The sequence below is a fragment of the Amblyraja radiata genome, chromosome 8 (assembly GCF_010909765.2).
Source record: "Amblyraja radiata isolate CabotCenter1 chromosome 8, sAmbRad1.1.pri, whole genome shotgun sequence".
NCBI lineage: Eukaryota > Metazoa > Chordata > Chondrichthyes > Rajiformes > Rajidae > Amblyraja > Amblyraja radiata.
Window position 1 is genome coordinate 2772709 of NC_045963.1, and position 27771 is coordinate 2800479.

Genomic DNA, 27771 nt, shown 5'->3' on the forward strand with positions numbered 1-27771 from the left:
AGAGGGATAAGGGCCAAACGCAGGCAGGTGGGACTAATGTTAATGGGACATAATTTACCTTCACATTGGATTGTGTTAACATTAAACGCTAAGGTAGATGTGGCCGTTCAGTGTACTGCAACAATTCTAAATAATTTTATTGTCCCTGCTGTTCTCACATATATATTAAATGTGGTGAAGAATCTCATCACGCTTGAGTGTAAAGTAATAATACTTGAAGAAATAAGGAACTACAAATGGTGGTTGCCATGGAGAACATGGAGAGATGACGCTTTGGGTCATGACCTTCAAACTGGTCTTGACCAGAAACGTCACCTATCCATGTTCCCCAGAGATGCTGCCTGACCCGCCGAGTTACTCCAGCACTTTGTGTCTAATAATACTGAAATTGTCCAACCCCTTCAGAAATGATTTTCCAAAAACATATATATTTTTTTCAATTTTTGCAGGACTCCAGATCCAAGGATGTCAATGAGTATTGTGACAGTGGTATTGATGGGTTGACTGGAGACGCCAGCTCTCCGTCCCAGGCACCGAGTTCCTTGTGGTCATCGGGCTTCAGCTACACACTGCCGCCCAGGAGCAACTCGACCAACGCAGTCGGCAATGACGTCCTGCGGCAGAGCATTTACGAGAACTTCATGCGCGAGTTGGAAATGGGCCACATGTCAATGGACATCACGGACCTATCCACAGGGAGTGAAGACAGCAGCAGCGATTCCTTCAACTCCCTGGAGCAGCTGGACCTGCTGTTTGAAAAAGAACAGGGTTGCGTGCGAAAGGCCGGCTGGTTGTCCTTTAAACCCCTCGTTACTCATCAGAAGGAAAGGAAATTGGAGCTTGCCCCTCGCAGAAAGTGGAGACAGTATTGGGTTTCTCTCAAAGGTAACCATCACAATCCAGAATTGGTACAGTGTGGTTGCCATTCACTCGTACAGTAAAGTTTTGAACAAAGTGGGGAAAAATGGTTAAATAATTACATTATTTTTAGAAATTTACTTGGGTCTCACGGCCTCCGAAACTGAAATTTGTTTCACTTGAGTGAAAGATGACAGTGCAGTACTGAAGTCCAATTGACACGCAAGTTAAAAAGTACCTTTCTGTTCCTATTTAACATTCTAGCTTCATAAAATGTGTCCCATTTGGCGAGGTGTGTAGGAAGGAACTGCAGATGCTGGTTAACGCCGAAGGTAGACACAAAATGCTGGAGTAACTCAACGGGCCAGGCAACATCTCTGGATGGATGGAATGGGTGACATTTCAGGTCGAGACCCAAGAGTCCACACACCCACCACTCTTTGTGTGTAAAATTGACCCCTCAGATTCCTATTAAATCTTTTCCCCTTCACCTTAAACCTATTTCCTCTGGTCCTCGATTACCCGCGACTCCCAGTCTCAACCCGAAATGTCGCCCATTCCTTCTATCCAGAGATGCTGCCTGTCCCGCTGAGTTACTCCACCATTTTGTGTCTAACCACTTTTGACTATATTCCAGTCAAATGCTTGATTTAAATTTCTCTGTGGATGTTTTGTCATTGTTATGTACACACAGAGAATCAATCATTCACCTTCAATGGCCCCCCTGAAAACACGACTTTCTTCTTTTTGCTACTTTAGTCAATTGATTTTTGACAAGAGAAGGAGTAAGTCATGTTATGATCTTTTGGCACTATCCCTGCGTGTGTTTTAAATGCAAGTCTATAACAAATTTGAAGGAAATCAATTTAAAACATTCTTGTCACTAAGCGCAGGGAGCTAATCTGTAAAAGGTTGAATGGCCCCAAGCTGTCTGCAACAATTATGGGCAGCACGGTGGCGCAGCAGTGATAGAGTTGCTGCCTTACAGCGCTTAAGGGCATGTCCCACTTGGCTGTCTTTCGCGCGCCATTTACGCGACCTGCTAGCGTGTGGGTAGCATGTGGGTAGCGTGTGGGTAGCGCGGGGCTGTCACATGGAGTGGTGTGGAAGAGTGTGGACTTCGCCCTGAACGAAACTTTAGCGCGCCACCAGCCTGTCGCGTAACTGACGGCCAAAGTGGGACAGGCCCAAGACACAAGGTCTCACCTCCAACAGCAGCAGAAGCAGGCAAATGATCGTCGAGCTCGGCCTGGGGCTCACGGCCGTTGCGGATCCGGATCCGCCCCCACTTCTACTCCTAGAGCAGGGCCAAGAAAATTGAAGATAGACACAAAATGCAGGAGTAACTCAGTGGGATCGGCAGCACCTCTGGAGAGAAAGAATAGGTGACGTTTCAGGTCAAGACCCTTCTTTCAGACTGAAGAAGGTCTCGACCCGAAATGTCACCCATTGCTTCTCTCCAGAGATGCTGCCGGTCCCGCTGAGTTATTCCTGCATTTTGTGTCTATCTATAAATGACGTCACGCGCTCCAGACGGCTGTGCAGGTGCATGATGACGCGCGCGACTCTCGCGGGACCATCGCGCGACCGTCACTACCAGCCTGTCGCGTAAGTGACGGCCCAAGTGGGACAGGCCATTTACAGTGCTAGAGACCTGGGTCCGATCCCGACTACGGAGTTTGTACGTTTTTCCCATTACCCATGTGGGTTTTCTTCGAGATCTTCGGTTTCCTCCCACACTCCAAAGGCGCACAGGTTTGTCAGTTAATTGGCATGGCATGAATGTAAAATTGTCCCAAGTGTGTGTAGGGTAGTGTTAATGTGCGGGGATCGCTGGTCGGTAACGGACTCAGTGGGCCGAAGGGCCTGTTTTCGCGCTGTGTCTCCAAACTAAAAACTAGACTAGACTAAATTATGTTTATGTGTGGCACTTCAAGTAAAGACTTGTTTTTTGCTTTTCTTTTTGAAGGTTGCACGCTGCTATTTTATGAGACCAATGGGAAAACATACATGGAGCAGAGCAGTGTACCCAGATACGCCTTGTTCACAGAGGATAGCATTGTGCAGCCTGTACCAGAACACCCCAAGAAAGAAAATGTGTTCTGTCTTAGCAATGCCTTCGGGGACGTCGTCCTATTCCAGGTTTTTATTGTTAATTTACTAAGAATTAATCTTATTCATAGAGTCATACAGTGTGGAAAAAGGCCCAACTTGCCCACACCGGCCAACATGTCCCAGCTACACTAGTCCCACCTGCCTGCGCTTGGTCCATATCCCTCCAAACCTGTCCTATCCATGTACTTGTCTAACTGTTTCTTAAATATTGGGATAAGTCCCTGCCTCAACTACCTCCTCTGGCAGCTTGTTCCATACACCCACCACCATCTGTGTGAAAAAGTTACCCCTCAGATTCCTATTCAATCTTTTCCCCTTCACCTTAAACATATGTCCTCTGGTCCTCGATTCCCCTACTCTGGGCAAGAGACTGTGCATCTACCTGATCTATTCCTCTCATGATTTTAAAACACCTCTATAAGATCGCGCCTCATCCTCCCACGCTCCATGGAATAAGGTGCCAACTACTCATCCTCTCCCTATAGGCGCAGGGGCGCGGCAATTCAAAAGGCGCAGCAGCGCCTCTACTTTCTGAGGAGGTTTAAGAAAGTTCACCTGTCCCCCCAGATCCTGTCCAACTTCTACCGCTGTACCATCGAAAGCATCCTGACCACCTGCATCATGGTATGGTACAGCAGCTGCACCACAGCTGACAGGAAGGCACTGTAACGGGTGGTGAAAACCGCCCATCACATCATCGGTGCCCCGCTCCCTGCCATGGCTGCCCTCCACCGCACACGGTGTCTGAGACGGGCTGGGAAAATCATTAAGGACCCCTCACACCCCAACCATGGACTATTTGCCCTCCTCCCATCAGGGAGGCGGTACAGGAGCCTCAGATCGCGCACAAGCAGGCTGAGGAACAGCTTCTTCCAAAATACCATTACCCTGCTGAACTCACAGGCCCGACGCTAGCTATCTTTTATACCCTTTTAACTGTATATATTTATTTGCCTATGTACTAGATTAATTTACTCACATTGTACATATTGTTTTAATCAGCATTTTACTACTTTGTACTCTGATTAGATGCTAAACTGCATTTCATTGTACCCGTACTCGTGTTTGTGCAATGACAATAAAGTTGAATCTAATCTAATCTATAGCTCAGCCCCTCCAGACCTGGCAAATTCCTCGTAAATCTTCCAGCTTCCCATACCCTTTCCAGCTTGACAACATCTTTCCTATAACATGGTGCCCAGAACTAACCACAATACTCTAAATGTGGTCTCACCAACGTCTGGTACAAGTGCAACGTGACCTCCCAACCTCTATACTCAATACTCTGACTGATGAAGGCCAATGTGCCAAAAGCCTTTTTGACCATTTTATCTACCTGCGACTTGATCTTCAAGGAACTATGCACCTGCACAGACCACTCAAGCGCCATCAATAAAAGCGAGATCTGCCTGGCCGGATTTTACAGGGCAAATGGTAGCTAAAAAATTCAACGATAAATCTCTAGAATATAACAATAACTATAGCACAGGCCTTTCTATGGCCTAAAGCACTCGATAGGCAGTGTATTTAAAATGCATGACAACAAAGAAATGCTGGTAATATATTCAGCAATTCGGATTTTTAGTAAAAAACATTATTATCTTACTAAAATATATTACACCTTTAATATAGCATTAACATTCTGGTTGAATTGAAATTACAATACAGATCTTTGATGAGGTAACATTATTATGATGACCAAAAATAAGATGACCTAAATGAACAGATTGTGAATCTATTTTGTTTCCTGGTGAAAGCTGTCTTTCAGATTTTCAAGTAATTGTACATGTAGTATTAAGTAATTATCCAGTATATTTTATAGTCCCAATAATTGTCAGACAAATGAGGTAGACATAGAAACAGGCTGTTCGGCCTATGATAGCAGTACTGAAAATGGTTCAAAACTAAACCAATCCCTTCGATCTGCAATGTTCCATCCCCTGCACATTCATGTGCCCATTGAAAAGCCCCTTAAATGCCACAACCATTTCTGCTGCTTCACCACCATGGCGCAGTGGTAGAGTTGCTGCCTTACAGCGCTTGCAGCGCCGGAGACCCGGGTTCGATCCCAACTACGGGTGCTGTCTTAAGAATAAGGGGTAAGCCATTTAGAACGGAGGCGAGGAAATATTTCTTCACACAGAGAAACATAGAAACATAGCAAATAGGTGCAGGAGGAGGCCATTCGGCCCTTCAAGTCAGCACTGCCATTCATTGTGATCATGGCTGATCGACCCCTATCAATAACCCGTGCCTGCCTTCTCCCCATATCCCTTGACTCCACTAGCCCCTTGAGCTCTATCTAACTCTCTTAAATCCATCCAGTGATTTGGCCTCCACTGCCCTCTGTGGCAGGGAATTCCACAAATTCACAACTCTCTGGGAGGAAAAGTTTTTTCTCACCTCAGTCTTTAATGAACTCCCCTTTATTCTAAGACTGTGGCCCCTGGTTCTGGACTCGCCCAACATAGGGAACATTTTTCCTGCATCTAGCTTGACCAGTCCTTTTACAATTTTATATGTTGTGAGTCTGTGGAATTCTCTGCCTCGGAGGGCGGTGGAGGCCGGGTTCACTGGATATTTTCAAAAGAGATCTAGATAGGGCTCTTAAAGATAGCGGAGTCAGGGGATATGGGAAGAAGGCAGTAACGGGGTACTGATTGGGGATGATCAGCCATGATCACATTGAATGGCGGTGCTGGCTTGAAGGGACGAATGGCCTACTCCTGCACCTATTGTCTATTGTACGGAGTTTGTACGTTCTCCCGTGACCCACGTGGGTTTTCTCCGAAATCTTCCGTTTCATCCCACACTCCCAAGATGTACAGGTTTGTAGGTTAATTGGCTTGGGTTTGTATACTTGGTATAAGTGTAAATTGTGTGTACATGATAGTGTTAATGTGCGGGGATCGCTGGCCTGTGTGGACTTGGGCCAAAGGGCCAGTTTCCGCACTGTATCTCTAAAGTAAACCACCCCTGACTGCGCTTTCCCGGCATCTAAAACAATCTGCCCCACACATCTCCTTTACACTTTCCCCCTCACACCTCAACGCAATGAACTCTGATATTTGACATTTCCACCTTGGGGGGGAAGAAGGTTCTGACTGTGTTCCTCATCAATGCCTCTCATCATTTTATATACATACCTCTGTCAGGTCTCCCCTCAACCTTTGACATTGTAGATAAAATAATTTCCAATCCATATCACCCATGACCTCTAGCCAGGTAGCATCCTGTTACATTTTTTTCTGCACCCTCTCCAAAGCCTCCGCACCCTTCCTGTAACAGACGGAACAGAATTGTACTTTACCCCCATTGCTCCCAGCATGTTCATTAACCTGCCCCCACCTAACCTTCCCTTCAGGAGATCTGTGATATTTGGTGAATTCTGTATTAATTATGTATATTTGCATTCCAATCACTTGTTTCTTTTGCCCTGATTTTTATGAGATGATTTTGAGTTAGACAATAGACAATAGACAATAGGTGCAGGAGGAGGCCAATTCGGTCCTTCGAGCCAGCACCGCCATTCAATGTGATCATGGCTGATCATCCCCAATCAGTACCCCGTTCCTGCCTTCTCCACATATCCCCTGACTCTGCTATTTTTAAGAGCCCTATCTAGCTCTCTCTTGAAAGCACCCATAGAACTTGCCTCCACCGCCCTCTGAGGCAGAGAATTCCACAGACTCACCACTCTCTGTGAGAAAAAGTGTTTCCTCGTCTCCGTTCTAAATGGCTTACCCCTTATTCTTAAACTGTGGCTCCTGGTTTTGGAATCCCCCAACATCGGGAACATGTTTCCTGCCTCTAGCGTGTCCAAACCCTTAACAATCTTATATGTTTCAATGAGATACCCTCTCATCCTTCTAAACTCCAGAGTGTACAAGCCCAGCTGCTCCATTCTCTCAGCATACGACAGTCCCGCCATCCCGGGAATTAACCTTGTAAACCTACGCTGCACTACCTCAATAGCAAGATCGCAATAATAAAACAAGCACACCAGCGCCTCCACTTCCTTACAAAGCTTAGGAAGTCCGACATGTCCCAGACTACTCCCACCAACTTCTACAGATGCACCAGAGAATGCATTTTATCGGGATGCATCACAGCTTGGTTTGGGAACAGCTCCATTCAGGATCGCAAGAAATTGCAGCGAATTGTGGACGCAGCCCAGACCATCATACACACCAGCCTCCCTTCCATTGACTCAATTTATACCTCACGCTGCCTCGGCAAGGCCAGCAGCATCATCAAGGATGAGTCACACCCCGGCCACTCCCTCTTCTCCCCTCTCCCATTGGGCAAAAGGTATAGAAGTGTGAAAACACACACCTCCAGATTCAGGGACAGTTTCTTCCCAGCTGATATCAGGCAACTGAACCATCCTACCACAACTAGAGAGCAGTGCTGAACTACTATCTACCTCATTGGTGATCCTCGGCCATACCTTGCACTAAACATTATTCCCTCATGTATCTATACACTGTAAATGGATTGATTGCTATATTATGTATTGTCTTTCTGCTGGCTGGTTCGCACGCAACAAAAGCTTTTCTCTGTATCCAGTGCACGTGACAATAAACTGAACTGACTGAATTTGACGTGGGCATCACGGCTCGGGTTTATTCTCTGAATTTGAGTTCTAAAAACAACACGGCTCCATTTCAAATTAATTTTAACTTCAAAATTTCTGAAACGTTATCTTCAATGGGTTACATTAATGTTTTAAATGTCAATGATTCCTGTGGTTTTGGCTTTCAGGCTACGAGCCAAACTGATCTTGAAAATTGGGTGACTGCGATCCACTCTGCCTGTGCATCGGTGTTTGCAAAGCAGCATGGGAAGGAGGATACTGTCAAGTTACTGAGAAATGAAACCAAAAGCTTCATGCAGAAGATTGACATGGATGGAAAAATGAAGAAAATGGCAGAGTTGCAACTGTCCATTGTGAATGATCCCAAAAATAGGAAGGCAATTGAAAATCAGGTATGCTTAATGCTTAATATTGGCTGGCAGCTGAATAGCTTGAAACTATATACATATTACATGCAATATCCTTAACTCGTTAGATTCGGCAGCGTGCTTTATATTGTGGAAGAAAGTTATTGACAATAAGAAGTTTATCAAATATACTGTGCAGGAAGGAACTGTAGATGCTGGTTTAAACCGAAGATAGACACAAAATGCTGGAGTAAAGCCCCTGTCCCACTTACGTGTCCTTGGCACGCTAATTACGCGACCTCGTGGTCGCGTTGAGGCGCGACAGTCCTGCGAAGGTCGCGCGCGACTTCATGCGCCCGCAAAGCGGTCTGGAGCGTGTGACGTCATTTGAAGAGAGACACAAAATGCTGGAGTAACTCAGCGGGACCGGCAGCATCTCTGGAGAGAAGCAATGGGTGATGTTTCGGGTCGAGACTCTTCTTCAGTCTGAAAGAAGGGTCTTGACCCGAAACGTCACCCATTGCTTCTCTCCAGAGATGCTGCCGGTCCCGCTGAGTTACTCCTGCATTTTGTGTCTATCTTCAATTTTCTTGGCCCCGCTCTGGGAGTAGGAGTGGGGGCGGATCCGGACCGCAACGGCCGTGAGCCCCAGGCCGAGCTCAGCGATCGTTTGCCTGCTTCTGCTGCTGTTGGAGGTGAGATGTTGCGTCACGCCAGGGTCTTGGGCCTGTCCCACTTTGGCCGTCAGTTACGCGACAGGCCGGTGGTGCGCGAAGATTTTGTTCGCTACAAAATTTCGGAGCGCCGCGCGAAACCGTGCACAACTCCATACCCCTCCGCGCTTCTCAGTGGGACGGGCCCCGCGAGGCCACAACGCCCGTGCGCCTCAACGCGATGACGAGGTCGCGTAATTTGCGTGCCAAGGACACGTAAGTGGGACAGGGCCTTAACTCAGTGGGACAGGCAGCATCTCTGGAGAGAAGGAATGGGTGACGTTTCGGGTCGAGACCCTTCTTCAGACTGATTCAGTCTCTGGAGGGAAAGAATGGGTGAGGTTTTGTGTCGAGATGCTTCTTCAGACTGAATCGGTCTCGATCCAAAACGTCACCTATTCCTTCTCTCCAGGGATGCTGCCTGTCCCGCTGAGTTACTCCAGCATTTTGTTTCTTATCTTCGGTGTAAACCAGCATCTGCAGTTCCTTCCTACACAATTAAATATAGTGTTTGGGCAGATCAAGAAAAAAATGACAAAAAAAATTCAAATCAATGAGGAGACGTATTAAGTGGATTGCTCCGGGCATTGTACAGTGGGAATGGGAAGATGCTGAAGATCTAAAAAATAGAGGGCGGTCTATGAACAAATCCATGGATACCTATAAAGTCGCAAAGTTGTTGAAGATGAGTAGATGCTTGTATTTGTTGGTGGATTTAAACGGTGGGGGGGGGGGGGGGATGCAAGGGTTACTTGATGTTAAAGTAATACTCGTACTGCTGGGGTGTAAGCTGCCCAAGCGAAATATGAGGTGCTGTTCCACCGATTTGCATGTGGCCTCACTCTGACAATGGAGGAGGCCCAGGACAGAAAGGTCAGTGTAGGAATGGGAAGGAGAATTAAAGTGTTTGGCAACCGGGAGATCAGGTAGGCGTGGACGGACTGAGCAAAGGTGTTCGGCAAAATGATCGCCCAGTCTATGTTTGGTCTCGCCGATGTATAAGAGTCCACACCTTGAGCAGCAGATACAGTAGATGAGGTTGGAGGAGGTGCAAGTAAACCTCTGCCTCACCTGAATGATGTTATGTGTTAGAACCAGGGGATTGCTGGGCTGATGATTTATAGTAATGAAGGAGGACTAGCTGACTGGGTGGTTTGGGTTAAAGGAGAGTGCAAGGGACCTTGTTTGAGGCATGTAAATTGAAAACTCTCGACAACTGGAAAGACATCTTTCCCTTAGCGAAGAAATAAAAAAACTAGAACACATAGGTGGCAAAGGGATTAGAATGGAGTAAAGGAAATGAATGGGATCTGAAGCTTAATGCCCAAGAGGCATCAGACAGAAGCCCTCATTGCATTGTGGAGGTGACTGGGATGAGCAAAGTGCCACATTCTGGCCCCAGAGCTGGGAAACGGGAATAGTTTAATTAGTGCTTATTTTGCCTAGCAAGAAAAAAACCAGTCCTCCACATGTGATCAATGGGCTGTGATTACAGTTACAGATGAATGTTGAAATTTGAAGCAAGTATTGTTACGATGCAATCTATTCTCGACTACCTCTGCCTCCCAAGCTTCCATTCATTTCTAATATTAGAAATCTCTAAATTATTACTCCACAAAACACCAAAACTCCAGTTATTTGCTCGTTGCAAAAATGGATTTATAACCGAGAAAGGACAAATATTGAATTGACATTCGACATTAAATTTTAATTTCCCCTTTGTGAATTGCTCTTCCGAGGATGTTAATGAAATGGACTCTGCCAAATGTCCACACGCCTGTCATCATTCACAGGTGACTCCATTCTTGAACGGAGAAATTTTAGTTTGGTTTAGTTTAGAGATGCAGCACGGATCCCCACGCATTCACACTATCCTACACAAACTAGGGACAATTTACATTTATACCAAGCCAATGAACCTACAAACCCGCACGTGTTTGTAGGTTCATGGAGTGTGGGAGGAAACTGAAGATCTCGGAGAAAACCCACATGGTCACGGGGAGAACGTGCAAACTCCCTTAGTCAGGATTGAACCAGGGTCCCTGACGCTGTAAGGTAGTAGCTGCGGACATGCCAACATGCCGTCCAACAATTTGCCAACGTTTAATCTGTTCATAAAGGGCCTGTCCCACTTGGGCCGTCATTTACGTGACAGGCCGATAGTGACTGTGTCCGCACATGCGCCCGCACAGCCGTCTGGAGCGTGTGACGTCACTTGAAGATAGACACAAAATGCAGGAGTAACTCAGCGGGACCGGCAGCATCTCTGGAGAGAAGGAATGGATGATGTTTCGGGTAGAGACTTCTTCAGTCTGAAAGAAGGGTCTTGACCCGAAACGTCACCCATTGCTTCTCTCCAGTGATGCCGCCGGTCCCGCTGAGTTACTCCAGCATTTTGTGTCTATCTTCAATTTTATTGGCCCCGCTCTGGGAGTAGAAGTGGGGGCGGATCCGGATCCGCAACGGCCGTGAGCCCCAGGCTGAGTTCGGCGATCATTTGCCTGCTTCTGCTGCTGTTGGAGGTGAGATGTTGCGTCGCGCCAGGGTCTTGGGCCTGTCCCACTTTGCCCGTCAGTTACGCGACAGGCAGGTGGCGTGTAAAGTCCACACTCCTCCACACCACTCCATGCGCCCGTCCCCGTGCTACCCACCGCTACCAGGTCGTGTAAATGGCGCGCGAAAGACAGCCACGTGGGACAGGCCCTTAAGTGATAGGAGCAGAATTAAGCCATTAGCGCTTCAAACCTACTTGGCCATTCATTCCCTCTCCGCTGACCTATCATTCCCTCTCAACTCCATTCTCCTGCCTTTCTTTTGGGTGCTGCCAACCGTGCCAAATGTGGTCTCCAGCAGTTGTTTTTTGTGTTCATTTTTTAATCTAATGCTTAATTGGATTTGCAACCTAATTGGAATTTTACAACGTGCTATTTTTAGTTACAAATATGAGAAGCAGAATTCTTGACGTACAGCATTTGGAAATTTGAAAGTACAGTATTTCAATTATCGTTGCGCTGGGCCCAATCACCAGAACATGTGGAAAATAGGAGCCCTTCAAGCCTGTCGTCCATTCACCATGATCATGGCTGATATATGCTGTCTTCAAGTCCTCTTCTGTTCCAGTTCCCCACAATGTGCAATTCCTTAATCATTCAAATACTAATACTAAGTCAAATACTAAGATGGGGCAGCATGATGGCACAGCGGTAGAGTTGCTGCTTTACAGCGCCACGGACCCAGGTTCGATCCCGACTACGGGTGCTGCCTGTACAGAGTTTGTACATTCTCCCCGTGACCCGCGTGGGTTTTCTCCGAGATCTTCGTTTTCCTCCCGCACTCCAAAGACGTGCAGGTTTGTAGGTTAGTTGGCTTGGTACAAATGTATAATTGTTCCTAATGTGTGTAGGATAGTGTTGGTGTTCGGGATCACACATCGGTGCAGACGCGGTGTGCCGACGGGCGTGTTTCCGCGCTATATCTCTGAACAAAACTGTCCCCATCACCATCAGTGCAGAGAATTCCAGACATTCACTACCTTTTGAGAGAAGAAAATAGGTCTCCCTTCATTCTTCTAAACTACAGGGAATGCAGACCCAAGTTGTCTTGCCTTGCTTCATAAATTCTTGCTTGGTTGTTGATAACTGTCCTGCTGCCTCCTATTGCAACACAGAAAGCTGATTTGAAGACATTAAAAATATGAACACAAATAGGCCAACTGGCCCCTTGGTAGTGAACCCCCTTTATCAGAATCATCTATCAAACTCCCTTCTGTCGTGGGGTAGACTGAGCCTGACTTCTTGAATTAATAGTCCATCGATTATATAATGGTTATAATGGATGGTTGACCACGCCGCCCAGGCTCGCGCCACATCCCCAGATGTCCCCCACATCGTTTCTCACCGCCTTCCCAGCCGGTCCTTCCGGCACCACCGCCGGCCCACATGCACCTCCCTTCTTCTAACGCCACCGACAACAACTGACCCGCACTCCAGCCGCCCACTGGCCACGAACATTGTCCGCTGATCCTCTCCTCTCCCGTGGCCCCCATCAGGCCAGGTCCTCCAACTCACCTAGATTCCAGGCCCTCCTCCAGCACTTGTGTCCTTTTCTGCATCAGCCGACAACTACAGTTATTTGTTTCTGCTCCTTATGCAATTATAACTGTGCTGGAAGGAAGGAGCTGCAGATGCTGGTTTACACTGAAGATCGACACGAAATGCTGGAGTAACTCAGTGGGACAGGCAGCATCTCTGGAGGGAAGGAATGGGTGATGTTTTGGGTCGAGACCCTTCTTCAGACTGAGATAGCACTGTACTCTGTTGTAGCACACGATCACCATTCTTCAGCCTCTCCCCTAGTCCATCATAGCGGGGGTTTACTGTATTGTGAATTGTTTTTAAATCGGTTGAACTTGTAACTGGGCAGTTTTCTATAAATCTCACATTAGCCAGCAGTAATGTAAGAAACATCAGATTCAAATACAAGAAGGAATGGGTAACGTTTCGGGCTGAGACCCTTCTTCAGACCTGAAACGTCAGCCATTCCTTCCCTCCAGAGATGTTGCCTGTCCTGCTGTTACTCCAGCTTTTTGTGTGTGTATCTATGGTTTAAACCAGCATCTGCAGTTCCTTCTTACACAGATTCAAATATAATCTTGAATTAATTATTTAGCAGTTTGGTCAAAACCTAATCGAATCGGGGCACAAGTCCAAAGACCGAATGGCCTGTTCTTCAGTTTAGTTTAGCGACACAATGTAGAAACAGGTCCTTCGGCCGACTGATTCCGCGCCGACCAGCGATCCCCGCACATTAACACTATCCCACGCAAGGGACGATTTTTACATTTATACCAAGCCAATTCCCCTACGAACCTGCACGTCTTTAGCTTGTGGGAGGAAACCAAAGTTCTTGGAGAAAACCCACGCAGGTCACGCGGGGGGAGGAGGTACAAACTCCGTACAGACAGCACCCGTAGTCAGGATTGAACCCGGGTCTCTGGTGCTGTAAGGCAGCAACTCTACCGCTGTGCCACCGTGCAGATTGTTCTGTTGGCTATATGTTCCTTGCACACTACATTTGAAGAAAATGTAGCTAAGACCCAGTTTTATTGTGTTCTAAGCAACCTGTTTTGCATTAAAGGAGTGCATAGTGCTGTACTCCATAATTGAGCATGTTATTCAGTGTATGCACTGGCTAAGCGAGAATGCATCTTTCTTTCAAATTCAAATATTATTTTGAACACACTAAAAATCTGCATGAAACACATCAACAAATCAGTTTGAAACTAGAAGAATTTTTTCCCTACCGAAGGAAGAAAGCGGATGTGTTATTTGCTTTCATTGAGTTAGCTTTTTTCCATCTACCTTGTTTGCCATGGATATAGACATAATATCCCTCAGCATTATGAATGATGCCTTTGTGTATCTTGGTAGAACAAACTGTTACATGGTGACGTTCCCATTTCCCTGACACGATTGTCGGGGGAGGTAGGGGAGAGCCCGACGAGAGGTGCTACAGGAGGAAGGAAGTCATTCCTGAACTCTCTTGGTTTCTCCTTTTTAATTAAATGTCAAATTATTTTTAAAAAAGACCTTGCTCATCAAGACTGTAGAATAGAACTGTTCAAAAGGGAACTGCAGATGCTGGAATATCGAAGGTACACAAAATTGCTGGGGAAACTCAGCGGGTGCAGCAGCATCTATGGAGCGAAGGAAATAAGCGACGTTTCGGGCCGAAACCCTTCTTCAGACTGATGGGGGGGGGGGGGGGGAAAGAAAGAAGGAAAAGGGGAGGAGGAGGAGGAGGAGCCCGAGGGTGGGCGGATGGGAGGGTATGAGGAGACAGCTAGAGGGTTAAGGAAGGGGAGGAGACAGCAAGGGCTAGCCAAATTGGGAGAATTCAGAATAGAACTGCCCTGAAAAGACCCAGTACTAGAATTGGTACCAAGTAGCCTCCAGATTTTACAGAGGTTTCTAAGATATCATGTGTAGAAAGGAACTGCAGATTCCGGTTTCAACCGAAGATAGACACAAAGTGCTGGAGTAACTCAGCGGATCAGGCAACATCTCTGGAGAGAAGGAATGGGCGACGTTTTGGGTCAAGACCCTTCAGATTGAGAGTTGAGGGAAAGGTTTCCCATTCCCCTGACTCTCTGTATAAAGAAGGGTCTCGACCCCTTCTTCACCCATTCCTTCTCTCTAGCGATGCTGCCCGACCCGCTGAGTCACTCCAGCTTTTTTGTGTTTCTCTTGTGAGGTTTTGCCCTGCCCCACCTTTCTTTCCCAGTTTTGTCAGCCCTATCGGTCTGAAGAAGGTATTAGACCCAAAATGTCACCTGTCCATTCCCTCCGCAGATGCTGACTGACCTGCTGAGTTCCTCCAGCAGACAAAATGTGTAGGAAGAAACTGCAGATAGTGGTTTACACCAAAGATAGATACAAAATGCTGGAGTAACTCAGTGGGACTGAATTGTCTTCAGTTGTCGCCGACAGGGTCGTTGCTTGTCGTAGGTGTGGTCGTAGGTGGACGTCCTAATGGGTCGCCGGTTGTCGGTAGCTTGCCGTAGCTTGGTGGTAGGTTGTCGTAGCTTGTTGTAGACATTGTCGTGGAGGGGGGTCCTGTCGCCGCTTTTTCGGCGACCTGCTACGACTGTGACAGTCGCTAGCAGTCTCCGAAAAAATCGCCTAAGTGGGACAGGCCCTTTACTCCAGTATTACGAGTTCCTCCAGCAGTTTGATTGTGACTAAATATTGTCCATTGGACAGCTCCACCTGCTGGTCAATTTGAGAACAGTTAACATGCATCCAATTGGAACTGAATGCATTTGTGGGAAGGTAGTTCTGCATTCTGGTTCTTCAGCTGACGTTTTGTTCTCCACAATGTTAAATAGACCATTAATTCCAGTAGAGCCTCAACAAATGAGATGTTTGAAATAACGCTCTGAGGTTCATGTTTTTTTTATTGTTAAATGGAAACTCATCACCTTCGATAAGCTTTGAAAGCTGACATTTGGTAATGTCATTTGATGGGTTTGGATAACTTTGTAAAATACATGGATTGATGACCCAGAGACACAAGTTCAAACATAGTTCAGGCATAGCACCTGAGGAATTTAATTTCATTAATTAAGTAAATCTGGAATTAAATAACTGGTTGTTATAAAAATCTTTTTAGATCTTTTTAGGAAATCTTTTTAGGAGGATGCTATGAGAATGCAGGGTGACTTGGACAGGTTGGGGGAGTGGGCAGATGCATGGCAGATGAAGTTTAATACGGATAAATGTGAGGTTATCTACTTTGGTAGCAAAAACAGGAAAGCAGATTACTATCTAAATGGCGTCAAGTGGGGAAAAGGGGAAGTACAACGGGATCTGGGGGTCCTTGTTCATCAGTCTATGAAAGTAAGCATGCAGGTACAGCAGGCAGTGAAGAAAGCGAATGGCATGTTGGCCTTTATAACAAGAGGAATCGAATATAGGAGCAAAGAGGTCCTTCTGCAGTTGTACAGAGCCCTAGTGAGACCACACTTGGAGTATTGTGTGCAGATTTGGTCCCCTAATTTGAGGAAGGACATTCTTGATATTGAGGGAGTGCAGCGTAGGTTTACAAGGTTAATCCCCGGGATGGCGGGACTGTCATATGCTGAGAGAATGGAGCAGCTGTGCTTGTACACTCTGGAGTTTAGAAGGATGAGAGGCTATGTCATTGAAACATATAAGATTGTTAAGGGTTTGGACACGCTAGAGGCAGGAAACATGTTCCCGATGTTGGGGGAGTCCAGAACCAGGGGCCACAGTTTAAGAATAAGGGGTAAGCCATTCAGAACGGAGACGAGGAAACACTTTTTCTCACAGAGAGTTGGGAGTCTGTGGAATTCTCTGCCTCAGAGGGCGATGGAGGCCGGTTCTCTGGATGCTTTCAAGAGAGAGCTAGATAGGGCTCTTAAAAATAGCGGAGTCAGGGGATATGTGGAGAAGGCAGGAACGGGGTACTGATTGTGGATGATCAGCCATGATCACATTGAATGGCGGTGCTGGCTCGAAGGGCCAAATGGCCTACTCCTGTCATGTCTATTGTCTAAATCCACCTAGTTAATTTATGCTTGTTAGGGGAGGAAACCTATTGCTGCCTACTCTATAAGTGAGTGTAGAACAGCAACATTGTGAATGGCTCTTAACAGGGTGACACGGTGGTGTAGCGGTAGAGCTACAGCCTTACAGCGCCAGAGACCCAGGTTCAATCCTGACTACGGGTGCCTGTCTGTATGAAGTTTGTACCTTCTCCCCGTTACCGCGAGGATTTCCTCCGAGATCAGGTTTAAAGGTTAATTGGCTAGGTGTAAATATAAATTGTCCCTAGTGTGTGTAGGATGGTTTTAATGTGCGGACCCAGTGGGCCAAAGGGCCTGTTTCCGCGCTGTATTTCTAAACTAAACACTCAGGAAATCCACAGGGTTGCAGAGAGAATGTGCAAGCTTCACGTAGACAACACCAGAGGTCAGGATTTAACCTATATCGCTGGAAAAGTGAGGTGGCAGATCTACCAGCAGGTGTACTGTTCTTTTCCAATAAAGTGGGAAAAGCCGGCCACAAATATATTTTTAAAAATGTAATGCTTTACTTTCAAGTTTCTCAAAGGAAGTGCTCACACTGTGCCGAGACTTGTTGATGTAAAAGATACCTAGAAGCTGCTAATTCATTGCTGTAAAATCCGAAGATCGACACAAAATGCTGGAGTAACTCAGCGGGGCAGGCAGTATCTCTGGAGAGAAGGATTGGGTGGCGTTCCCCATTCCTTCTCTCCACAGATGCTGCCTGTCCTGCTGAGTTACTCCAGCATTTTGTCCACCTTCGGTGTCAGCCAGCATCTGCGGGTTCCTTTCTCCGCACTGTCAAAACAGACTTTGCTTTGTACATTGTAGGTAGGTATGAATTGAAATCTGTCGCAATTGGCATTTTGATTCTATGAGAGGTCTATAAGTTTAAGGTAGACACAAAATGCTGGAGTAGCTCAACGGGTGAGGCAGCATCTCTGTAGAGAAGGAATGGGTGACATTTTAGGTCGAGACCCTTCTTCAGACTGATGTTAGGGGAGGGGGCGGGACAAAGGTCTAAGTTTGATGTTGAGTTAAAAATCTGGTGAAATATTACTACAGTAATGAAGGAATTTCTGCATAACATATTGCAGTCTGTCCCTGCCTGATAATATACTGGGGATATCTGTGACATTTACAAATGATTCCTGCCTCAAGGTTCATTGTGGTAAGGTACTTGATGCCACACTAATTGTGTTAAAACAATTCATCCAGCAATTTCTTCCTCCATTAGTTTAGCGTAGATTATTATTGTCACGTTTACCAAGGAACAGCAAAAAGCTTTTGTTTATCAAAGAAAAGACTATGCATGATTACAATCAAGTACCCAGATAAGGATGAAGGGTACAACATTTAGTACAAGATATAGCCCAATAGAGTCTGATGAAAGATAGTTCAAAATTCTCCACTGAGGTAGATGGGAGGTCATTTTTCCCATGATTGAGTTTAGTTTATTGTCTCGTGTACCGAGGTAAAGTGAAAATCTTTTGGTGCGTGCTATGCAGTCAGCAGAAAGACACTGCATGATTACAATCGAGCCATTTACATTCACAGTGTATAGATACATGATAAGGGAATAACGTATAATGCAAGGTAAAGCCAGCAAAGTCCGATCAATGATAGTCTGAGGGTCACCAATGATGTAGATAGTAGATGAGCAATGCTCTCTGGTTGTGGTCGGATGATTCAGTTGCCTGCTGTGGTAGCAACTGAACTGTGCGTGTGTACCTCTGTCTCACCGGGAAGGACCGGCGGGGTCCCTTGATGGTACAAACCAAAGTGCCATGAGAACTAGACAATATGGTAATTTAATCCACTGTATGCTTTAAACCCAGATCCAGCAGTGGGAGCACAACCTGGAGAAGTTTAACGTGGACCTGTTTCGGATGCGCTGCTACCTGGCCAGCCTGCAAGGTGGTGAGCTGCCCAATCCCAAGAGTCTCCTTGCAGCAGCCAGCCGGCCTTCCAAGCTGGCACTTAGCAGGCTGGGCATCTTCTCCGTCTCCTCCTTTCATGCTCTGGTAAGGATAACTTGTTCCCACAGCTCTCTGTCCATTAAGTCATCACCAAACACTTGTACACAATCTATAGTGGAATATGTTACACTGTGCTTCACTCCAATAACCCGCTCCCACTGTTCAAAGATTCATCACAGCATTTATCCAAATATTCACCGAGTTTACATAGAAAGATAGAAAACAGGTGCAGGAGGAGGCCATTCGGCCCTTCGAGCCAGCACCGCTGATCATGGCTGATCGTCTCCAATCAATAACCCGTGCCTGCCTTCTCCCCATATCCCTTGATTTCACTAGCCCCTAGAGCTCTATCTAACTCTCTCTTAAATCCATCCAGTGATTTGGCCTCCACTGCCATCTGTGGCAAGGAATTCCACAAATTCACAACTTTCTGGGTGAAAAAGTTTTTTCTCACCTCAGTCTTAAATGGCCTCCCCTTTATTCTAAGTGTGGCCCCTGGTTCTGGACTCGCCCAACATTGGGACCATTTTTCCTGCATCTAGCTTGTCCAGTCCTTTTATAGTTTTTAGAGTTAATAGTTTAGAGATACAGCGCGGAAACAAGCCCTTTGGCCCACCGAGTCCACACCAACCAGCGATCCCCGCACACTAACACTATCCTACACACACCAGGGACAATTTACACTTACACCAAGCCAATTAACCTACAAACCTGTACGTCTTTGGAGTGTGGGAGGAAACCGAAGATCCCTGAGAAAACCCACGCAAGTCGCGGGGAGAACGTACAAACTCCGTACAGACAGCACCCATAGTCGACATCAAACCTGGGTATCCGACGCTGTATGGCAGCAACTCTACCGCTGTGCCACCATGCCGCAGTGAGATGAGAGTGACTGCCCTAGAATTCAAGCTGCATTGCGTAAGCCAAAGTTAGTGCTGTCAAAGAGAAAGGAGGCCTTCAGTGGTTGGAAGCAACACGTCACACAGCAGACGATGGTTGTGTTTGTCCAGCGTTCAACCTCCCAAACCCAGATCATTATTACAGCAGATCACCTGGGCAGTGTCCAAGACCAAAGCTTCACTAATGTCCTTCTTTCCAGCACTCGGGTGGAAGTACGGATATTGACTAATAATTGAAGTGAGGTGGCCCATGTCTGTCTGCAGCAAGGCCCAGATAACGTTTTGACTTGGGCTGATAAGTGGCAAGCCATAGGAATGCCAGGAATGACCAACATCCAATAGAGAGTGTATATTTACTTACCCTTAAAGACGGGGCCATCACCAAGTAACCTACCATCAATGTCCAAGGGTCAACATTTGCAGAAACACAGCTCTGGCTAAATGTAAGCACATTCACAAGGGGTGTTGAAGCCATCCCGTGGGCTATAACATTGAATGATTCCACAAAACGCTAAATTCAGTTGTTTGTAAAATGGCTGTTCTGACCTGTTTGGGTTGACGATAATAATGAATGCAATAGTTTAAAGCATCTGAATATAGGTCCTAATGGTACTCCTAATATAATCAATTTCCGATCTTAATTTTGATCATCAACTTTTGCATCAATATTATGAATCATTGATAACTTTACCGAGCTTGACCCCTTCTGTGTAACTGTCAGTGTGAGCAGGATATGAGAATCACAAGTTTTTGTGTACCATTGCTTTAAAATTTTAATCATTCAAATTGGTTAATGACATTTCAAAGGCATAGAGTGATACAGCGTGGAAACAGGACCTTCGGCCCAACTTGCCCACACCGGCCAACATGTCCCAGCTACACCAGTCCCATCCGCCTGCGTTTGGCCCATAGAAACATAGAAAATAGGTGCAGGAGGAGGCCATTCGGCCCTTCGAGCCAGCACCGCCATTCATTGGGATCATGGCTGATCGTCCCCTATCAATAACCCGTGCCTGCCTTCTCCCCATATCCCTTGACTCCACTAGCCCCTAGAGCTCTATCTAACTCTCTCTTAAATCCATCCAGTGATTTGGCCTCCACTGCCCTCTGTGGCAGGGAATTCCATAAATTCACAACTCTCTGGGTGAAAAGGTTTTTTCTCACCTCAGTCTGAAATGACCTCCCCTTTATTCTAAGACTGTGGCCCCTGGTTCTGGACTTGCCCAACATTGGGAACATTTTCCCTGCATCTAGCTTGTCTAGTCCTTTTATAATTTTATCTGTTTCTATAAGATCCCCCTCATCCTTCTAAACTCCAGTGAATCCAAGCCTAGTCTTTTCAATCTTTCCTCATATGACAGTCCCGCCATCCCAGGGATCAATCTCGTGAACCTACGCTGCACTGCCTCAATCACAAGGATGTCCTTCCTCAAATGGGCAGGGACCTCCCCATATCCCTCCAAACCTGTCTGATCTATGTTTCGTAAACGTTGGGATAGTCCCTGCCTCAACTACCTCCTCTGGCAGCTTGTTCCATACACCCACCACCCTTTGTGTGGAAAAGGTACCCCCTGCATATTCTGATTAAATCTTTTCCCCTTCACCTTAAACCTCTGTTCTTTGGTCCTCGATCCCCCTAACTCTGGGCAAGAGACTCTGCGCATCCACCCGATCTATTCCTCTCATGATTTTTAACACATTTGTATATTTCTGTTTGGCAAATACACTGAACTAGAAACGATACAGAAGCTTTTAAACAATCAGAGTTGCAAAGAAGCACATATCATTTTCTGTGGATGTTGAAAGCAAATGATCACATAGTCTGTTTTCCTTTGAAGAATTGTTCCAGGGATGAAGCTATGCTCAGAAAAAGAACGCTGTCCTTGTCACAACGGATAAGAAGCAAAAAGGGCATCTTTTCATCGTTGAAGGGATTGGACGATCTGGGAAGAAAGGGGAAAGAAAAAGAAAAAGGCCCACCGATTATGCAGGCATGTCCAACTTTTTAGAACAGAGAAAGTGGAGTACTATTTAATGAGTTGTTATTTGTATAATTAATCTCACATGTCTTGCTTAGTTTAGAGATACAGCGGGGAAACAGGCCCTTCGGCCCACCGAGTCCGCACTGACCAGCGATCCCCGCACATTAACACTACCACACACACACACACACACACACACACACACACACACACACACACACGGAATGATTTTTTTAAAAAACATTTACACCAAGCCAATTAACCTACAAACTTGTACGTCTTTGGAGTGTGGGAGGAATCCGGAGCACCCGGAGAAAACTCGTCACGGGGAGAACGTACAAACTCCGTACAGACAGCACCCATAGTCGGGATCGAACCAATTCTACCACTGCGCCAATTAATTGTCTTTTGAGGAGATTTTGTTGAGATGTTACATTGCACGGGTGCTGTTTGTCTGGTGATAATATTCCCACAGTAATATTAAATTGGGAATCCTGAGTTGTGTGATTGGCATCAATCTTACTGAATGGCTGAGCAGGCCTGTGTTGCTATCCTGGTTTGCATCAAGAGCAAATCAGAAAAATATATTTTGAGTCGGAAGGAACTGCAGATGCTGGTTTAAACCGAAGATAATCACTAAAAACTGGAGTAACAGTGGGTCAGAGCATCTCTGGAGAAAATGAATAGGTGACCTTTCTTTAGACTGAGAGTCAGGGGAAAGGGAAACGAGAGATATTGACGGTGATGTAGAGAGATAGGGAACAAAAAGATGCTATGGCAGAAACTGTTGTTTAGGCAGATGTTCCAGATTGCTAATGGAATCAACAGATTGGGTGCTTTCTCGAGTTCTGATCATGTTCACTTTGTTCTTTAATTGGAAGATTTGGCACCATAGTATATTTTGTTCATTGTTTAGTCATCTGCCTCAAACATCAGGGCTCTGGTTTTAACCCCGTGTGCCTGGCATAAATAATGCACTAAATGCTGTAGTTTCTGTGCTGCAGCCATCCGCCTCCCTTTGCTGCTCCAATCCTTTCAGGATCTTGGAGTGCAGCAGTGGGCTAGACTGCCCTGTGCCACAATTAGCACAATTGTGTGAAGTTTTGGAAGCAGGAGAAGAAAATGTGACCAATCTATAAACCTTTGCATTCTGTCTTAATTGTAGGAAGGTCATGATGAAAGTTTTTGTAGTGTATTGAGATTTTCACATTTGATTCGAGCGCTTTTTAGTTTCCGAATGTCCGAATGTTCTTTCCCATATTTGTGTCTGTGCCTGCCAAACTATATCCCTTAGCCTCTTCATTCATTTGTTCTATAGAACAAATGAATGAAGAGGCTAAGGGATATAGTTTGGCAGGCACAGACACAAATATGGGAAAGAACATTCGGACATTCGGAAACAAGAGATATTGATGGTGATGTGGAGAGATATATCTCTCCACATCACCATCAATATCTCTTGTTTCCCTTTCCCCCGTCTCTCAGTCTGAAGTAGGGCCTCCAGCAAAAACGTCGCCTATTCCTAATCTCCAGAGATGCTGCCTGACCCGCTGAGTTACTCCAGTATTTTATGTCACCTTTAGCTGAAAGTGTGTTGGTTTTATAACCACATGTCGGGTTCAATGAAAATACATATATGTTTAATGTATAACAGACCTTTAATTTAAATAACAATAAAAGTTTGTAAACTGCAACACATTAAAATAGGGAATATACTTTTGCCAAATAGAATGCTACTTTACAGTTATTGTAGATATATTTCTGTTCCATTGATGCCTAAATCTAGAGTAGGTCTATTTTTGTCTGTGAGCCTTCGCCCCATGAGATATATATTGTAAACAACTTATGTGGTCTGTTGGCTGTAGAAAATTCATATTATAATCACCATTTACTGATATGAGATAGTCATAGAGTGATACAGTGTGGAAACAGGCCCTTCGGCCCAACTTGCCCACACCAGCCAACATGCCCCAGCTACACCAGTCCCACCTGCCCGCATTTGGCCCATATCCCTCCAAACCTGTCCTATCCATGTACCTGTCTAACTGTTAAACATTGGGATAGTGCCAGCTTCAACTACCTCCTCTGGCAGCTTGTTCCATACACCCATCACCCTTTGTGTGAAAAAGTTACCCTTCAGATTCCTATTAAATCTTTTCCACTTCACCTTGAACCTATGTCGTCTGGTCCTCGATTCCCCTACTCTGGACAAGAGAGTCTGTGCATCCACCCGATCTATTCGTCTCCTGATTTTATGCACCTCATCCTCCTGCGCTCCATGGAATAGAGACCCAGCCTACTCAACCTCTCCCTATAGCTCACACCCTCTAGTCCTGGCAACATCCTCGTAAATCTTTTCTGAACCCTTTCCAGCTTGACAATATCTTTCCTATAACATGGTGCCCAGAACGAAACACAATATTCTAACGAGGAGGAGCAGCACCTCATATTTCGCTTGGGCAGTTTACACCCCAGCGGTATGAACATTGACTTCTCTATTTTCAGGTAGTCCTTACTTTCTCCTCCCCTTCTCAGCTCTCCCTCAGCCCACTGGCTCCACCTCTTCCTTTCTTCTTCCTGCCCCCTCACCCCCCCCCCCCCCCCCACTCTCACATCAGTCTGAAGAAGGGTTTCGACCCGAAACGTTGCCTATTTCCTTTGCTCCATAGATGCTGCCTCACCTGCTGAGTTTCTCCATCATTTTTGGCTACCTACAATATTCTAAATGTAGTTTTGAATACTACAAAACTGCAAAAGATGTTTTGAATCTTCTCTGTACCCTTTCCAAGTTAAATAGGAAACAGTTGTACACCACTTATCCCCCATCAAGTGTTAACATCATTTAATAAGATCACGGCTGCTTGGGTTATAACGCGAACTCTAGCATTGCCACCTGGGTTATTCTGTTATCAGGGACTTGCATTGAACTCTCGTGTGCTAAGTAAAACAGACATCAAGCGCTGGAGTAAAAGACACGGTGAGGCCACGTTTGGAGTGCCGTGTTCAAGTCTGGTCACCCTGCTACGGGAAAGATAGACACAAAATGCTGGAGTAACTCAGCGGGACAGGCAGCATCTCTGGACAGAAGGAATGGGTGATGTTTCGGGTCGAGACCCTCCTTCGACAAAAGATTATGCTAAGCAGGAAAGAGTGCATAGAAGATTTATGAGGATGTTGCCAGGCCTTGAGGGCCTGAGCTATAGGGAGAGATTGGGCAGGCCAGCACTTTCTTCCTTGGAGCGCAGGAGGATGAGGGTTGATCTTACAGAGGTGTACAACATCATGAGGGGAGTAGTTAGTTTAAATGCAGTCTTTTACACAGTGTAGGGGAATCAAGAGCCAGGGGACTTGGGTTTAAGTTGAGGGGGAAAGGTTTAATAGGAAACTGAGGGGCAACATTTTTGCACAGAGCGTGGTGGGTTTGTGGAAGGACGTGTGTGGCCTCACTCTGGCGATGGAGGAGGCCTAAGACAGAAAGATCAGTGTGGGAATTGGAAGAAGAGTTAAAATGGTTAGCAACACAGAGTTCCAGTAGGCCTTGGAGGATCGAGTGTGTGTGGTCTGTGATACGGTCCACCACCCAGCCCTCGTCAATCCTCGTAGTCACCTCTTTAAAAAAAACATCAAATTCGTGGGGTTTGTTTTCCATCGAATAAATCATGCTGACTATATTTCCACACACAGAGCTATGCCGACCATTTAGAAATCACAGCATTAAATGTGTTCTGGAATGTTTAGTTTAGTTTGGTTTAGAGATACAGCGCAGAAACAGGCCCTTCAGCCCACTGAGTCCGCGCCGACCAGCGATCCCCGCACACTAACACTATCCTACACACACCAGGGACAATTTCACATTCATGCCATGCCAATTAACCTACAAATCTGTACGTCTTTGGAGTGTGGGAGGAAACGGATGATCTTGGAGAAAACCCACGCGGGTCACGGGGAGAACGTGCAAACTCCGTGCAGACAGCACCCAGAGTCAGGATCGAACCCGGGTCTCTGGCGCTGCATTCGTTGTAAGGAAGCAACTCTACCGCTGCGCCACCGTGCCACACCTTGTTTGGAATATTCGATCATAGAAAATGAACATAAGTTAACTTGTAGTTAATTGACATTAACTTTATTTCAGCATGAGCTTGATGGATCGACAAACGTGCATTTTCCAGCTTCGGTCTGGGACTGCTCTTCAGAGTGTACAGCTCGAGTCTGCTTCCCCAACAACCAGGCAGCGATCATCGCCATTAAGAATGATCAGACAGTGGAAGATGTGCTGATTATGGCTTGCAAGGTATTTTACCTTTTGAGAGAAAATAATTGTATATAAACTTGCAAAAGTGCTGTGCCTAAATGTGTTTTTACTTTATTCTTCCATTCTCATCTCTTCAGGTGAAATGTTGAGCATGACTTATTGCTAGTTAGAAACATAGAAAATAGAATCAGAATCATACTTTATTCGCCAAGTATGTTTTGCAACATACGAGGAATTTCATTGACCAGGTCAGTCATACATAGGTGCAGGAGGGAGGCCATTTGTCCCTTCGAGCCAGCACCACCATTCATTGTGCTCATGGCTGATCATCCACAATCAGTAACCCGTGCCTGCCTTCTCCCCATATACCTTGATTCTGCTCGCCCCTAGATCTCTATCTACTGTAACTCTCTTTTAAATCCATCCAGTGAATTGGCCTCTACTGTCTTCTGTGGCAGAGAATTCCACAAATTCACAACTGTCTGGGTGAAATTTATTTTTCTCATGTCAGTTTTAAAAGGCCTCCCCTTTATTTTTAGACTGTGGCCCCTGGTTCTGGACACCCCATCATTTTTCCTGCATCTCGCTTGTCCAGTCCTTTTATAACTTTATATGTTTCTATAAGTTATATGACTTGCTTCTATGATATTTTCACTTTTAAGACTTTGGCTCTGATTATGGACATTATACCAAGTCAGAATAATGCCCTGCAGCCCAGTGATGATATTCTTCTTGCCCATCAGGGAGGATTAAATAAAAGCTCAGTCACCCCACCATGGCAACAATATGTCTTTGATGGTACTTAGCAAATTCAACTTGCAAGTTTTTGGTATTAGCATCTTAAATGAGCCGAGTTTAGTTTAGTTTAGAAATACAGCGCGGAAGCGAGTCCACACCAACCAGAGATCGGTGCACACTAACACTATCCTACACACACAATTTCACATTTATATCAATTAACCTACAAACCAATTAACCTACAAACCTGTACGTCTTTGGAGTGTGGGAGGAAACCAAAGCTCTCGGAGAAAACCCACGCAGGTCACCGGGAGAATATACAAACTCCGTACAGACAGCACCCGTAGTCGGGATCGAACCCGGGTCTCTGGTGCTGCGAGCGCTGTGAGGCAGCAACTCTACCGCTGCGCCACCATGACCGCCCTGAGTTACCACGCTTGGTACTTTGACAGAGAAGCAGTGAGATTTTCCAATTTGAATGGAATTCAATATTCAAGCACAAATTGCACCCAAATGATGTGCTAGTTTTAATTATTTTTCATTGAGAAGTTCCTGTTCATACTATTTTGCATAGAACGATACATACAAATTATCGTGAGAACTTAATTCAACAACATTTCAAATTGGCTTTTTAAAATAAACTTGCTTTAAAAATACTAGTCGATGTATTTCACAATGGTAGTTATGCTGCTTGATTAAGAAACTGGAGATGTCAAATGTAACCAGTTACATCAGAGTTCAGCAGGCATCAGCTGTGAATAAAACTGCGAAAGGTGTGGCACGGTGGCGCAGTGGTAGAGTTGCTGCCTTACAGCGCCACAGACCCAGGTTTGATCCCAACTACGGGTGCTGTCTGTACGGAGTTTGTACGTTCTCCCCGTGACCTGCATGGGTTTTCTCCGAGATGTCCGGTTTCCTCCCACACTCCAAAGACGTGCAGGTATCTAGGTAAATTGGCTTGGTAAATGTAAAAATTGGTCCTGGTGGGTGTAGGATAGTGTTAAGGGCCTGTCCCACTTTCACAACCTAATTCACCACCTCTGCCGAGTTTGCCCTTGACTCGCACTCGCAGCATGGTCGTCACGAGGTCGTAGGAGGTCGCGATGTTAGTCGTAGGTACTCGTGGCATCAAATAGGTCGGGGCATTTTATTCTAGCATGATGGAAAATGTCCACGAGTAAAAAAGGTCGTGAATTAGGTTGTGA

At 45.8% G+C, this 27771-nt stretch overlaps 1 protein-coding gene across 3 annotated transcripts in view; it reads left to right on the forward strand.

Annotated features, from left to right (window-relative positions):
- The window catches only part of tiam2 (TIAM Rac1 associated GEF 2), a 276975-nt gene that overhangs the window by 157661 nt on the left and 91543 nt on the right, over nucleotides 1-27771 (forward strand). For all 3 annotated transcript variants that reach the window (XM_033025042.1, XM_033025044.1, XM_033025043.1), the window contains 6 exons: nucleotides 450-885; nucleotides 2828-3000; nucleotides 7738-7962; nucleotides 18555-18740; nucleotides 21433-21585; nucleotides 25709-25867. In XM_033025042.1, the coding sequence (XP_032880933.1) occupies nucleotides 450-885; nucleotides 2828-3000; nucleotides 7738-7962; nucleotides 18555-18740; nucleotides 21433-21585; nucleotides 25709-25867 (1332 nt within the window). The remainder of the gene's footprint in view (nucleotides 1-449; nucleotides 886-2827; nucleotides 3001-7737; nucleotides 7963-18554; nucleotides 18741-21432; nucleotides 21586-25708; nucleotides 25868-27771) is intronic.